A 16,677-nucleotide genomic window follows, 5' to 3' on the forward strand; every position below is an offset into this window, starting at 1 on the left:
TTGGGTGGGCATCTGTAGGGACAGAGTGCTATTGGGGGAGCAGGAAACAGTTTGCATAGGAGCCCTAAGTTTGCATAGAAGATCTCATCCCAATAGATTTACAGAGGATTTAGGCATAAGAAGAAAGGGATGTTCCACTAGAAAGGAGACTCATGGAAACCATACAAGGGGGAAATTTAGGAACATTCAGAGGCTTCCCTGAAACCTCAACAACATTTAAAGATTCGATGATGGCACAGTTAGAATAAGGTTTACTCATTAGGAGTAATTTAGAGGTTTCCGTTTTTAACAATAATAAAATGTGTCCCCAACCTTGAGTGACTTGGGGTTCACTGTTTTGGGGAGAGAAATGGACTAGAATAATTAGGGTCGTGAAAACAAAAATTCCCCTCTGAGATCCACAGTCCCTCCCCCTGCCTCATACCTTTGTGCATTACTCTTTTTTCCTCTTTTCTTTTTTTTTTGGTGGGGGGGGGAAGGCAGGACAATTGGGGTTGAGTGACTTGCCCAAGGTCACACAGCTAGTGTGTCAAGTGTCTGAGGCCAGATTTGAAGTCAGGTCCTCCTGACTCCAGGGCCAGTCTCTACTCACTGCACCACCCAGATGCTAGTTGTGTATTACTCTTCCTCTGTAAAATTGTAAAGTCATTCCAACTTTTATTCTTGAGATATCATTTTTTCTTTCTATAATCTTTGGTGATATGTCCCTTCCTTCTAGAGTAAAAACACTCATGTGAATCATGAGGTTTTGAGTTTGCCCCTGACATTGACTGTATAAGGGCCTCTGAAACAGCATAAACTCAATTACATCATAAAATCAATAAAATAGAAATCAGAGTAAATGTTAATTTCTATCTTTTCACACCGGATTAATGAAAAGCTGGAATTAAGGTTAATAGGACAAATAACAATCTCGTGTATGCATATGATACCATTCTGGTAGCAGAAAGTGAAGAAGAATTGATAAGGGTGAAGGATAAGAGTATAAAAGCTAGTTTGAAGCTTAACAATAAAAAAAACCCTAAAATCATGGCAACTGATCCCATCCCTTCCTGGTAAATAGAAAGGAGAATGGGAAGACTGCTAGATTTTTTATTCTTGGGCTAAAAGATCATTGCAGATGGCAACTGAAATTATAAACACTTGCTCACTGGAAGAAAAGCTATGGCAAATCTGGACTGCTGTGAAGGCAAGCAGGGTGGGACTTTTCGCCTTTGTTTTTTTCCTTTAGGAGTGTTTCTCAGCACGAAGGCAGTCAAATACCTTTGATAAGTCTTGCCTTTCAAATGTAATGGCAAGCAAAGTGAGACTTTTTGTTGTCTTTTGTTTTGGAATGCTTCTCAGCACTAAGGCAATCAGGTGCCTTTGACTGAGTCTTTTGTTTGAATCCAGAATCTTTGTTTCTATCAAGACCCTTTGATGAGCTGCTTAAGAAACAAGAAAGACCCAGGCCCCACACCCTTTTGCTAAATAGGTGGTAAGCCCCAGGGCCCTGAGGAGTGTATATATGCTCTGAGATTGTTATTTTGTTTTGGGGGTTTCACTCATTGAAAGAGTGGTCATTTGTTTTGGCCAGATGAGACTCTGGGTAGCCATTGAGAGCCCCCTAGCTTTGAAAACTGAGATGTTGGTGCTTATCTCTCTGGTAATTATGTATTATAATTTGGTCAGACACATAGAAGCCTGTCTATTGGTTTCTGTTATTCTCTCTGCTCATAATTCCTGTTTGTAATTTCTGTATTTTCTCTGCAAGTTCCAGGTGCTGACTTTTTCTGCTGAACTAAGTGAATGACATACGTATGTTTAATTAAAATGAGATTGTTAACTCCTTAAAGTTGCTTTCCTTAGAAAAGCAGATCAAAGACCCTGTACTAGCAGCTCTCATGTATGCTGGTGTTATTAGTCTTACACAGCCACAGTAGTGGCAAGTAGTATTGTTGTTACAACAGCATATTAAAAAATGGAGACAACATCTTTCCTACAATGGTCTGTGTATTTAAAGCTATGGTCTTTTTCAGTAGCAATGTGTCACTATGAGAGTTGGACTATAAGGAAAGCTGAGCACCACAGAATTGATGCTTTTGAACTGCAGGGCTGAAGAAGACTTTTGAGAGTCTCTTGGACAGCCATCTTAGGTGGTCCTGTGCCAGTGTCTCCCATGTCTCACAATTGATCCCAAAGTTTTTCAGAGGGTCCTTGAAAATGTCTTTATATTGCTTCTCCTGATCTCCATTTAAGCACTTGCCTTGTGAGTTGTTTGTGAAATAGTCTTTTAGGCAAATGTACGTTTTGCATTCAAACAACACGGCCAGCCCATCATAGTTGTTATAGACATTACAGTTTAAATGCTTAGCAGTTTAGCTCAAGAAAGGACCTCAGTGCCTGGTACCTTAGCTTTCCAGGTGATCTTCAGAATCTTCCTGAGACAATTTAAATGGAAGCTATTCAGTTTCCCAACATGGTACTGGCAGACTGTTCAGTTTTCACAGGCATACAATGTCTTCTTTCTGAAAAACTTTGGAATTGATTGCATGACATGGGAGACACTGCACAGGACCATCCAGCATGGCATGTCCTCATGAAAGAAGGTGCTGTGCTCTATGAACAAAGCAAAATTGAATTAGCTCAAAAGGAGTGCAAAATGTGCAAATTTAGAGAATCCACCACAAATGGTCACATGGACTATTTGTGCCCAACCTGTAGTAGAACATTCCAAGCTCATGCTGGTCTGATCAGCTGCAGTCAGACATAGCATAACTTGACTCTAACATAATGGTGTCATTTTGGTCCTCTTTGAGAAGGAAGGACAACACCAACCAACCCACCAACCAATTAGCAACAATGAGATCAGCACACTGGCTCTATAGACCTTCAGTTCAGTACGTAGCCTCATACTTTTTCTCTCCCACACATTCTTTGTCTTGTTTAAAATAGTATTTTATTGTTTCCAGTTATATGTAAAGACAATTTTTAGTACTCATTTTTACCAAATTTTGAGTTCCAAATTTTTCTTCCTTCATCCTCTCCCATCTTTCTAAAACATTAAGCAAGTTGATATAGGTTATATATGTGGAATCATGTAAAATGTATTTCCATATTAGTCAAGGTTCTGAAAGAAGAAACAGATCAAAAGGAAGAAAATCATACACACTGCTTTGAAATGCATTCAGACTCCATAAATTCTTTCTCTGGATGTGGATAGTATTTTTTATCATGAGTCCTTTGTAATTGTCTTGGATCATTGTATTCTTGAGAAGACCTAAGTCATTTGTCTTTGATTATCACACAATACTATTGTTACTTGTACAATGTTCTCCTGGTTCTGCTCATTTTACTTTGCATCAGTTAATCCAAGTCTTTCCAGATTTTTTTGAAATCTCCTTGATTATTATGTCATATTTTACAACAGTGTTCCATTACATTCATATACCCCAGCCTGTTCAACTAGTCCCCAATTGATGAGCATTCCCTCAATTTCTATTTTTTGCCACCACAAAAAGAGCTGCTATAAATATTTTTGTACTTGTAGGTCTTTTTCTCTTTTTTATGTGTGGGACAAAAAATAGTGGTATTGCTGGATCAAAGATATTACAGTTTGTTTGCCCTTTGGGCATAGTTTCAAATTGCTCTCCATAATGGCTGGATCAGTTCACAACTTCACCAACAGTGCATTAATATCCCAATTTTCCCAATCCTCTCCAACATTTAACATTTTCCTTTTTTTTGGGTCACATTAGCTAATCTGATAGGTGCGAGATGGCACCTCAGAGTTATTTTAATTTTCATTTCTCAAATCAAAAGTGACTTAGAGCACTTCATGTGACTACGGGAAGCTTTGATTTCCTCATCTGAGGACTGATTATTCATATCCTTTGACCATTTATCAATTGAGGAATAGCTTGTATTCTTATAATTTGGATTCAGTTCTCTATGGGTTTTAGAAATGAGGCCTTTATCAGAGACTCTTGCCGTAAAGATTGTTTTCCAGCTTTCTGCTTTCCTTCCAATCTTGGTTGCATTGGTTTTATTTGTCCCACACATTCTTTTGGAGCCACGTGAAACTTTGGAATTTTAGTCCTGTAAAGAAAGTGTTATTTTCTCCTTTCCCTGGCATAGAAATTGGTTTAGTTGTGCATGGACAAACCCAGAAAGAAGTATAACTAAAGCACCATACACAATTCAGTCAGAGTTCAATTTTGGAATGGATCATGCATGTTGATGAAATGAGAGAGTAGGAAGAGGGAGAGAGAGAGAGAGAGAGAGAGAGAGAGAGAGACAGAGAGACAGAGAGACAGAGAGACAGAGAGAGAGACAGAGAGAGAGACAGAGAGACAGAGAGAGAGACAGAGAGACAGAGAGAGAGACAGAGAGAGACAGAGAGAGAGACAGAGAGAGAGACAGAGAGAGAGACAGAGAGAGAGACAGAGAGAGACAGAGAGAGAGACAGAGAGAGAGACAGAGAGAGAGACAGAGAGAGAGAAAGAGAGAGAGACAGAGAGAGACAGAGAGAGACAGAGAGAGAGACAGAGAGACAGAGAGACAAATAAATAAAAGGTGAGAGAGAAAAAAATAAAGAAATGAAGAAAGGGAGAGAGGGAAATAAGGGAAATAAATAGAGAGAAAGGCAGATAGACACAGAGAGATGGAGGCAGAGACAGAAGGAGAGACAGACGCAGAGAAAAAGACAGAGACAGGGAGAAGGAAAGAACACTGTAATGAAGTTACATGTAATCCACACAGGCTGCCAGTTTATTTCACTGACTTTTAAACAGAAAGTATCTAGGAAAGATTTAGCTGCTCCTTTCCCTTTTCCATATTTCATTAGCTATCAGACATAAGGTGTCTGATTTTAAGCTTCCTTAAGCTAATTCTCATACTCCAGATAATTTGATGTCCACCAGAACAAATCTACTTTTCTAGGTACTCTTGGAATCTGATATCACAGTGCTGGGTGCTGTTGTGATGGAAGGAGGGATATAGAGGGTGATTTCTCTATATTTGAACATGAAAGAAGTTTCTTCTAATGGCCTTTTCAGATTGATCCGAGATCAAAACATCACTTTAAACCACTCAACCTTAACATGCCTCTACACCCTCATACACCTAGACAGCCTCATTTCAATATCCACCTTTGATTTCCTTCTTGGCTGGAACTCTTTTTCCTGAGATTACCTTATTCAGTATTATTTTAGAACAAATCCCCAATGGAATCTTGAATCCAACAACCTTACAATCTGTGGCCAACTTTGGTCAATAGCATAATCAGGAAAAAGCTGAGGAATTTCAGTTCAATGCCCAAACTGTATATACAGTTTTATCCAGCAATACCACTACTAGAACTGTATCCCAAAGAGATCATTACAAAGGGAAAAGGATCTACATGTACACCAACATTTACAGCAGCTCTTTTTATGGTGGCAAAGATTTGGAAATTGAGGAGATGCCCATAAGCTGGTGGATGGTTGAACAAGTTGTGGTATATTAATGTAATGAAATAATATTGTGCTATAAGGGCTGAGGAGTGAGCAGATTTAGGAAAAAAAAACCCTGGAAAGACTTAGATGAACTGATGTTGAGTGAAGTGAGCTTAGCCAGGAGAACACTGTGCACAGTAACAGCATAATTGTGCAATGGTCAGCTTTGACAGACTTGGCTCTTCTTAACAATACAGTGATGTAAGACGACTCCAAAATACTCATGATGGAAAATATTATCCACATCCAGAGAAAGAACTATGAATAGAGATTGAAGCAGACTATTTTCACTTTTTTGTTTTTCTTTCTTGTTTTTCCCCTTTTGTTCCAATTCTTCTTTCAGGACATGACTAATGTGGAAATATGTTTAATATGATTGTATATGTATAGGTTCTATCAGATTGCCTCCCATCTTGGTGAGGAGAAAGGGAAGAATGCGAGAAAACAATTGCAACTGAAAATCTTATAAAAGTGAATGGTGTAAACTATCTTTATACATAATTGGAAATAATATTATAAATTAAAAAAAATTCAATTCATGAATGAAATAAGACAATTTTTTTTCCTGTAGATTATACTTTGTATTGTATAGTGGGATCAAAGTTGCTATCTATGGATATTATTTCCAGGTATTCCTCTGGTGTCCCTTGTTCTCATATCTCTTACTGAGACACTGAAGTTCCTGGGGGTTGTAGGTGACTGTACAAGAATACCTTTTGTTGTTTTTTTTCCTATGTCAATGGCCATGAGAAGGGAGTTATCTACAGATACTCACCCATCTGACTGGAGATTTCCCCTTCTGGGCATGGGGAGCAGTCAAAGCAGCAGGCAGCCTTCCCCTCCAAAGGAGTCTTCCTGAATCCAGCATGACAGCTATCACTGCATACTGCAGAGGGAACCTGAGACAGTAATAGGAGAATGGAATATACATTTTTAACTGTGAACTATTGAGGTTTTGAGCAGAAAAGGGAAGTTATTTTCTCTGTAATGCTGCTTTGTTAACAACTCCCAAAGACGGCGTAGTGGCAGTGTAGATAGAGTACTGAGCTTGGATTCAGGAAAACCTGAATTCAAATCCAGAATCACATATTAGTTGTGTGCCTCTGGGCAAGTTATTTAGCCTCTTTACACAGATAAAAGACTAAAAGGATCTTTTTCCTGAAAGACTGATTAAGGAAGCTCTTTTTTTGCCAGGGAACCTCTTGAGAACAGACTTTAACATCCTAAGAGAGCTGAGTGGTAGAGAAGTTATACCTAGTCTTAGAAGTTAGCACTTGTAATTGACATTGGTGACTGCCTATTAGCTTTCAATATTGTTGAAGTATTTAAATGTGCATTAATATTGCTTATTTTCCTGGTAATTAATTAGACAGAGAGTGACATTGATCTACATTTAAATCTGTGGTGGGGTACGGGGTGCAGAGAGTGAGAGCAAGAGAGAGACAGCAAGAGAAAGAGAGATGGAGGGAGGGAGGGAAGAAGAGAGAAGGGGGGGAGAGAACACTTCTGTGGAAAAGTCGATACTTGGATGGAGGGTCAGATTTAATTTATTAATGAAATAGTTTATATTAATTTATTAGAAAATATAACATATAACCTTAAACTTAGGGTGAGAATTAATATGGTAATGAGTCATATAGCAGGCCAATAACTGGGAGTTCGGTGTGGTTCTTGGCTAATTACACGTAAGGGTCATAATCCCTGAAATCTAGCTATCTGTATTAAGGGTTATGAGATTTATACCTGATTCAAACGTAAAAGTATTGAAACATTCATCAGTTGAAATATCTGGGCCCGAACCACACACTTGGTACAGATTGGGTTATTTTGCCTAACTTTTGAACCTTGAGGACTTCAGTTTCATCAAGGGTAAACTAACTTAATTAGACTAGGTGGTCTTAAGCCTGGAATGCTATGATTATGAACTATAATGTGGATGGCAATTACCCAAAGTGTTGGACAAGAAAGCTTTTGACAGAACTAAAATTCATTTGATCTCTTCCCATCCAGTTTTCAAGGATATTAGAGTTGGAAGACCATGAGACTGAAGTGATAGTTGAAGAAATAGTAAAAATTAACATAAAAGAACTTCGGAAAAAAACCAGCCTGTTCTAGAACATTGAGAGATTCAGAGAATTTCAAGAAAAATAAAAGTCAAACCATTTTTCAGCTACATAGGAACAGAGGCTCTAGAGGGCTCAATATCATTGCTTTCCCTGAATTAATCTCAATGAATGCTTTACCCTCATTCACATGGTGTAGGACAGTGAAAGTATACTGAATTTGGAAGCATCTTGGGGTCTCTTGGTCAAATCACTATATTTCTGAAGCTCATTTTCCTTATGTATCACTTGAAGAGGGTAGGAAAGATGCTCTTTAAAGTCCTCAATTTTTATAATTACTCTGATTATAACTTGATAACCACCACTTATAGAAAACATATAATTGAATGATTGTTTTTCCTTCAGAAGACTACTCAAAGAGGAAAAGAGAAAAAATGGTGATTCAGTGGCATGATGGAAGTAGTGTTGATTCTGAAATGATAGGAACTGAGTTTAAATGTTCCTTGGGAGGTTTACTTCTTGAATGATTTAGGGCCAGTCACTCAATTTCTATGGACATCAGTTTCTTTTATCTGCAAAACTAAATACATTGGACTCTGTGGCCTCTATGGTCTCCTCAAGACCTAGATCTAAGGACTGTATTTTTGAGAGTATTTACTGGATACTTTCTATTCATAAGTTTATGTCATGTAGACCACACTTAGTAAGGTAAAATTATACCTGTGATTCAAAGAGCAAAGGTATCATTTTAATTGTCTCTGACTTCAAACTCCACCAGCCCCACACTATAACAACCTCACACATGGTGAAAATCTAAATCAATGGAACTTTGAGGATGAGGAAACAGAAATTCTGGAAGCCTCAACTCTATTGGATTGACTGAATTGATCTAAATGGATTCATTGCCTTCAGCCACAAAAGGCTGTGACAATTCATAGAGCATTGGATTTGTAAATGATCTTGGCAAAGGCTTGAACTTTGGAACTGCAGCTGACTCATCTGTACAATGAATGGATAAGTGACCCATGGCCTTTGAAATCCCTTCCTAATCTATCATATTGATAATTTCTCCACATTTCAGAACCAAATTTCTTGAAAGGTTGCTGTATCTTTTCATTCTGAAGTTTGAAGAAGAAAAGTTCTTTTAACTTAGGAAAAGACATTGGCTTAAGAGTCAAAGGAATTGTGAAAGCAAGATAGCCAAGTAACTATAAGGAGTGCCAGATGAGTACACCTCATTCAAAAGAAACAGAACAAGTAAAGTGGCTGGAGTGGGGAGGGATAGCCCTGAATATATTAAGAAAGTATATTTTACTCTTTGGACCAAGATGATAGAATAGCAGAAAAGTAGAGCACAGCAGTACACTTCAGCTCCTCAAACAAATCTAGAAATGTATCAGGACAAATTCTGATGGACAAATCTAATAAAAAGGAAGTCACTTTTCCAGCCCAGATTGACATGGGCTGATGGAAACAGGGATCTATAGAAACTGGAACAAGATAGTGGCCAGGATAATGCCATATGAGACTGTGCATCAGAGAAAGAGGTCGTTCTAGACTCATATTGAGACACCTTTATGGGAACAGGTCTTCTAGTAGCATTGTCCTTTGTATTCAGTTTGGGGAAACAGATACAGGGTGAACTGAGAAGGGAATGTGTTGCCATGGGTGACCTTCTGGCTAAGGATTGGTCTTATGCTCTATATAGAATACTCAGAGAGAAGCAGGTTCAGTAACAAACAGCAACATTTTGTCTCGGATCCCAAGTGAAGACCAATGCCACAGTTCCAGTTTCTCTCCCAGCATTATGTCTGCAGTGGCATAACCAGAGCAAGAATTCCACACCCAAGAGAATCTTCCAGTTCTGTTATTCTGAAGCAGCAGAGCTTCCCAACTTATTGGCAGTGGTTGAGTCATTCTACTTTTGCTCAAACCTAAACCCAGGTCAGAAACTTGGAGAATTCAAAGTGAGGGAAGATGGGGAAGGTAAAAGAAAGCAATCAGCCTTTACCTAGAATGAACCTATTTTGAAAACATTGAAATATCCACATCTCCACTTTGAATTATCCATGACATCTTGGAATAAGACAAAACTCAGTACCTCAATAAAACAGGAAAAGAACTATTCTAGACTGTCTCTCCAGAAGGTCCAAAGGCTGATGCAAATATTGGGCAAGTCCAAAGTAAGATTGGAAGAATGAACAAACAAATAAAAGAATACCAGGATAAAAAGCTATTAATATAATGGGGATGTTCCAGACATAAGCCCAGAAGAAAAGAACTAATAACATCTACCAAAAATTAAAAAAAGAAAAATACAGGTTGAGCACAGTCTCAATTAGAATTCCTGGACAAACTGAAGCAAAATTTTTTTTTAAAGATTTAAAATGTTGAGGGGTGGAGCCAAGATGGCAGATGGAAAGCAGGGACTTGTGTGAGCTCTCCCCCAGGTCCCTCCAAACACCTGTAAAAATGGCTGTGAACAACTTCTAGAGCTACAGAACCCACGAAATAACAGAGGGAAGCAGGGGTCCAGTCCAGGAAAGCCTGGATGGTTGCAGGGAAAGGTCTACTGCATGGAGCTGGAAGCGAAGCAGAGCAGAGCCCAGCGTGGGCTGCACCAGGACCAACCAGACCTAGAGCTGGGCAGAACAGGTCACAAGGCCCTGAATCATTGAGCTGTGGCAGTTACCAGACTTCTTAACCCACAAACACCAAAGACAACAGAGAAGGTTAGTGGGTAGAATGGCTAGAACAGAGTGAAAGAAGTGAGCTGTTGGTCCCAGTCCTGGGGCCACAGAAGAGCAGCTTTGGGACTGATTCCAGCTTCTGGCTCCAGGCCTACCAGGTAGGAGGAATTAAGCAATGGATTAGAGCAGGAGTGCAGAGCCTGCTTGGATCTTAGTCTTGGTCCAGGTTGGTGGTTCTTGGGGCAGTAGGAGCCCTGGTGTGGCAGAGCTTGCTGTGTAGAAGTAGCTCTGAAAACAGCAGCACAAGGCCCCTAAAGCTTGGGACAAAGTACTCTCTACTCTACAAGCAGTTATACCTTTACAAAAAGCTCAAGGGTCAAGTAGTTGGCTGGGAACATGAACAGGCAGTGAAAACAGACCCAGATTCAGAATCAGACTTTGGAATCTTTTTTTGGTGACAAAGAAGACCAAAACATACAGCCAGAAGAAGTCAACAAAGTCAAAGAGCTTACATCAAAAGCCTCCAAAAAAAATATGAAGTGTTCTCAGGCTGTGGAAGAGCTCAAAAAGGATTTGGAAAAGCAAGTAAGACAAGTAGAGGAAAAATTGGGAAGAGAAATGAGAGTGCTGCAAGAAAATCATGAAAAGCAAGTCAATGACTTGCTAAAGGAGACCCAAAAGTACTGAAGAAAATAACACCTTAAAAATAGACTAACTCAAATGGCAAAAGAGCTCCAGAAAGCCAATGAGGAGAAGAATGCCGCAAAAGGCAGAATTAGCCAAATGGAAAAGGAGGTCCAAAAGGCCACTGAAGAAAATACTACCTTAAAAATTAGATTGGAGCAAGTGGAAGCTAGTGACTTTATGAGAAATCAAGATATTATAAAACAGAACCAAAGGAATGAAAAAATGGAAGACAATATGAAGTATGTCATTGGAAAAACCAGTGACCTGGAAAATAGATCCAGGAGAGATAATTTAAAAATTATTGGACTACCTGAAAGGGATGATCAAAAAAGAGTCTAGATATCATCTTTCAAGAAATTGTCAAGGAAAACTGCCCTGATATTCTAGAGCCAGAGAGTAAAATAGAAATTGAAAGAATCCACCGATTACCTCCCGAAAAAAGATCCCCAAAAGAAATCTCCTAAGAATATTGTTGCCAAATTCCAGAGTTTCCAGGTCAAGGAGAAAATACTGCAAGCAGTCAGAAAGAAACAATTTGAGTACTGTGGAAATGGGAAGAAAATTTGTAACTCAAAATCTTGTGGAAATCAATGCTGAAAACTAAAAAATATCAAATATAAAATGTAAAAAAAGATTTAAAATGTTTTTATCAAAGAAATCAGAATGGCAGAGGAAAACATGGAAAAAATTGAGAGATTTCAAAGAAAGTATTGGAAAGGGATTAAACAGAACACAAGAACAGAACCTTCCCCAAGAAAGAAGCTCTGAAAAGTAGAATGAAGCAGGTATAAGCCATTGATTTTACAATACAAAAAGGAATAGAAGGTTAAACAAAATTATCTCATATAAAAGGGGTACACTAGAAAATATCTCTACAAAGAAGGAACAGGGGAGGGGAGAGGATAACAGTGCAACTTCGCTATTACATGGACTACCTAGAAAAAGGAACAACATAACATCTATATCTATATCTGTCTATATATGGAGAGAGAGAACATACGTATATACATATATGGGTTATGTGTATGTCTTATAATGTACTATTGTGTTGTAAGAAATGATGAAGAGGATTGTTTCAGAAAAACCAGAGGAGATTTGGATGAACTAATTTTAACTCAAGTGAGCAGAACCAAGAGAACTAATTCTGAAACAAGCAACTTTGAAAGAATTGAAACTGAACAGTGTAATAACAAACCACAAACCCAGTGGATTAATGATGAAACAGGCTACCCTTCTCCTGATAGAGTGGTGAAGAAACCAGAATGCAAAATAGGACATGATGTTTTTAGACATGACCAATGTGGAAATTCGTTTTGCTTCACTATACCTAAGGTTTTCCTTGTATTTTATTCTCAATTGGAAAGAGGGAAGAGTAGAAGTGATGTGAAAAAGCTTAGTTTTTGCTGATTGAACAAATATATGTATTTACACATATGTGAGTATGTATATAGACACACCAAGCACACATTATATTACATATATGTATGCACACACTCACAAACATACATGCACATACAGTCTCTGACCTCCGAATCCTTTGAATTCCAAAGTCCCCACACAATGGTATCCTCACAAATGGTGAAATCTTGACCAACAGGAGCTTTGGGTACAAACTGCCCCACTTTCACCAGAGCATCAGTCTCATTAGGAAAGAGTAAATAGTTCATAATGGCATATTGTGCCTCAGGGCTTCTATTTTCATCCACAAACACCTGGTCGCCAGCACTGTTCTTAAATTGGGTGTTCTTCAGGGATGAATGCAGCTGAAAAGGAAGAGAAATCCTCATCATTGGGTAGTACATTAAGTGAAGGGCTCCCTTTTATGGGAGATACTAGGCTGATTTGTAGTTTTATGGAATGTTGTAGTCTTATTTGGAGGTGGGAACTGAACTTCTGGAACCCAGAGTGTTGCTAAAATCCCCCATCTTCATATCCTCCATTTTACCCTTGACTCCTCACTATCTCTCACCTCTTTTATCTAATCTATTGCCAAGGTGTGTTAATATCACCATTGCAACATCTCTCAAACATGCCCACCTCCTGTCTTCTTATACCATGACAACCTCAGGACCTCATGCCTAGAGTATTAAAATGCTTATAGCCCACTCCTGGGTCTATGTGCTGCAAATCTCTAATCATTCCAGTCAATCCTCCATCTAGCCACCAAAGTAATTATTCTGATGTGCAGGTCTAAACATGTCACTCCCATACTCAATGAACCCTAGTGGCCCTCTGTCTCCTCCAAGATAGTATACGAAATCTGTGTGGCATTCAAAGCATTTCAAAGCATTACTAAGTTCCCCTCTCTTACCTTTCCACTCTTCTTAATTTTATACCACCCCTCCCCACCTACTTTTTAATACAATGATGCTGGCCTACTTGTTGTTCCCTGAACAAGATTCTCCTTTACTTGGCATGTACAGACATTTTCTCTGGCTGTCCATTATTCCTGGAGTTCCTTCTCACTCTCCTCATCTCCCTGGCTTCCCTGGCTTCCTTCAAGTCCCAGCTAAAGTCTCACCTACTAAAGGACACCTTTCTCAATCCATTTTAATTCTAATGCCTTCCCCTGTTAATTACTTCCAATTTATCTTACATACAGCTTATTTGTACACATTGAGTTTTTTGATGCCTTTCCCATTAGATTGTTAGCTCCTCAAGATCAAGGACTCTCTATACCCAGTGCTTAGTACAGTGCCAAACACATAGTAGGTCCTTACTTAATTCTTGTTGACTGACAAATTTCACACTAGCATTTCCCAGAACTGAGCTTCACTCATGGTACTCAAAAACTGAAGAGAGTGTCCATTCTGCCACTCAACTTTGTGGTCACATTGACATTCTTCTAAATAGGAAAAGATGATCCTCATTGCACTGTTCTCACATACAGCTAATGCAATCACCGGTGTCTAGAGACAGGCTTGAGGTATACGTATCTCCATATATTCATGTGTTCCCCCTACAGGGTAGAATTCAGTGTGTAGATCCAGGTGAATGGTCTTCTTGGAGGAACCAAATGTTGGAAAAATGAGTTACTAAAACTGACCATCTCATTGACCAATGACTTTATAACAACAACAAAAACCTCAAAGATTAACATGGAAATGACTACCCTCAGTGCTTTTCTTTTGTAACCAAACCTAAAATAATTCCCTTTCCAAAATATATAAAAAGTTCTCATCTGGTTTCTACTTGAATCAATCAATCAAAATTTATTAAGCACCTACTAAATGCAACAAACTGTTCTAAGTGCCATGCTGGAAGTTCTGTGATAGGATAGATCCTCCTACCCACAGACCATTGCTCTTTTGGATAGCTGCAATTGGATGCATATTTGTTCTGATACCATGTACAGATATGTACATGGCACCTTCCACTCTGAACTTGTTTCTCCCCTCTTTGCTAAAATAGAACAAGCTTGATCCTATTTCCACAAAAAAGTCTTTCGAATTCTTGAATAAACCTATCACGCTCCACTCCTTTACGTGTTTTCTTCACCAGGCTAAACTTTCCCAGGTCTTTCAACTGATCATCATATCATATGGGTAAAGAAATCCTTTCATTTGTCCATCTTACAGTGGATATTCCCTAGCTTAAATACCAAATGCTAGCTATGAATATCCTTCTTAAAATGAAGCTGCCAAAACTGAATGTAAGACTTTGGATATGGGAATCTGTTCCTTATTCATAGACTCTGTGCTTCAATTAATGTTGTCCAAGGTCCCTTTAGCTTTTGCCACTATCATATTTGTGTATCATATTAACTTCATAGTCCACTTCCCTAGAGCTTTTTTAGAGTTGTTGTCTTCCAATCTCACACATCCAACTGCCTTTTAGATATCTTAACCTGAATATCCAGTAGGCATTTGAAGAGCAACATACCCAAAACAAAACATTACCTTCATCTAAGCCTTCCTACCTCATACTTACTGTAAAGGGAAAAAACATCCTTCAAACCCCTTTGTCACACAACTTAGGAATTATTCTTAATCCTCACTATCTCCCACCATGACGTCATATCCAATATGTTGTCCAGGCCTATTTGCAACATCTCTTCAACATCCTTCCTTCTTTTCCACAACATTGATGTTGAGATGAATGAAATCTGAGATAATTGGGGTTCAAGGTTCAAGTTTCCAAATACATTGACTTATTAAGTGATGCATGCCAATTATATAACAAATCAAGACTAGGCCTTGTCAGCTTAGCCCTGGAACTTAACTAGCGGGGGAGACAGGCTTTTCTACATTAAAAAAAACAATGATCAAGATATAAACCAGTATACAGGATTAAGTAATCTGATTTCAAATTGGAGGAAAGTTGATGGATTTTCCAAGTTAGTAAAGGGGAGGGAGAGTAAGTTTCAGTCAAGTTGGGAAGGGGCAAGTAGATTTGGAGGTCTTTCCTTTCCCAGAATTGGGATATGCTTATTAATTGCATCCACCTGCATTTTATGAAACAATAGATGGCTTATTGCATCTATTTTCCTACGAAATATTTGCAGAAAAAAGAAGAAAAACAAGATGGGGGAAAATACACATGGCAGCACAAGAGAGAGTCAGCGTTAATTGGATTGGTTCCCTTGATTCTCACACTCAACCAATTCCACTTTGAAGCTAACCTTTACTCTATTTATTCACCATCACCCTAGTGCATGTCCTTATCACATCCCACCTGGATTGTTGCAATAGTCCCCTGGTGAGTCTGCCTGAATCAAGTTTCTCTTCACATTAATCCCCCTTCCATTTAAGCAACTGTTTCAACAATCTGGCTAGAAGCTGCTGCAACAACCAGCACAGAGAATGCTGCGAGCCCAGGTTCTTTTGATCTGCTTTACTAAGGAAAGTAACATTAAGGGGTTAACAATCTTACTTTAATCCAGCCTACAGACATCATTCACCTAGTTCAGGGGAAAAAGCCAGCACCCTGAAATTCAGAGCAAACACAAACAAATTACAAACACCATTTATGAACACACCAAATATAATTCATAGCTACCAAGGAACCATCAACAGCCGGGAGATCGACAAGGCTGGCTCAGAGTCATGCGCCATTCCTTGTCCAGGGTCAAAAGTGAGTCACACATGCGACTCAACCACGTGACCTAAAATCATAACAAAAATGTGATTTAAACCCAAGTGGTCTAAACCTCTGATGTCACAAACATTTCACTCAAACCCATGTAAACTAGGCTTTCCCTTGGGGCAAGGTGGTCACCAAGGATTCCTAATTTAATCAAGGAAATAAAGGCCAAACTCTTCAAGGGCACTTGCTTGAATAAGTGCTAAGAGCCCATCTTGATCACCAATAGGGCAACTCAAGTGATTTTCCTAAACACTAATCTGAACATGTCATCTCCTCTACTCAACAAAGTCTACTGCCTCCCTATTGCCTTGATGATAAGATATACAATTCTTCATTTGGAATTCAAAGCCCTTAATAACAAAGCCCCTTTCTACCTATCTAGGCATTTTATACTTTTGTTCTCCATCACCTACTGTTTGATTCACTGACACTGGCCTCCTTGCTGTTTCTCCAATAAGACATTCCATTTCTCAGCTCCATCCATCTTTTCCCTACCCCATACCTGGAATACTCTCTTCCTCCATTTCCACCTACTAGATTCCCTGGTTTTCTTTAAGTCTCAAGTAAAATCCCAACTTCTACAGGAAGGTTTTCCAACCTGTCCTAATTCTAGTACCTTGCCTCTGTTGTTTCCTATTTCCCCCATTTATTTTTATATAACTTATTTGCATATATTTG

At 38.8% G+C, this 16,677-nt stretch overlaps 1 protein-coding gene across 1 annotated transcript in view; it reads right to left on the reverse strand.

The window, feature by feature from the left end:
* Positions 1 to 16,677, reverse strand: part of LOC118846075 (vomeronasal type-2 receptor 26-like) — a gene marked incomplete at its 5' end in the record, with an annotated part of 42,733 nt that overhangs the window by 9,360 nt on the left and 16,696 nt on the right. Inside the window, 3 exon segments of the mRNA XM_036754291.1 lie at positions 6,250 to 6,373; positions 7,564 to 7,585; positions 12,472 to 12,677. Coding sequence (XP_036610186.1) covers positions 6,250 to 6,373; positions 7,564 to 7,585; positions 12,472 to 12,677 — 352 coding nt within the window.

This window comes from Trichosurus vulpecula, chromosome 1 (genome assembly GCF_011100635.1).
Source record: "Trichosurus vulpecula isolate mTriVul1 chromosome 1, mTriVul1.pri, whole genome shotgun sequence".
In the NCBI taxonomy this organism is placed as follows: Eukaryota; Metazoa; Chordata; class Mammalia; order Diprotodontia; family Phalangeridae; genus Trichosurus; species Trichosurus vulpecula.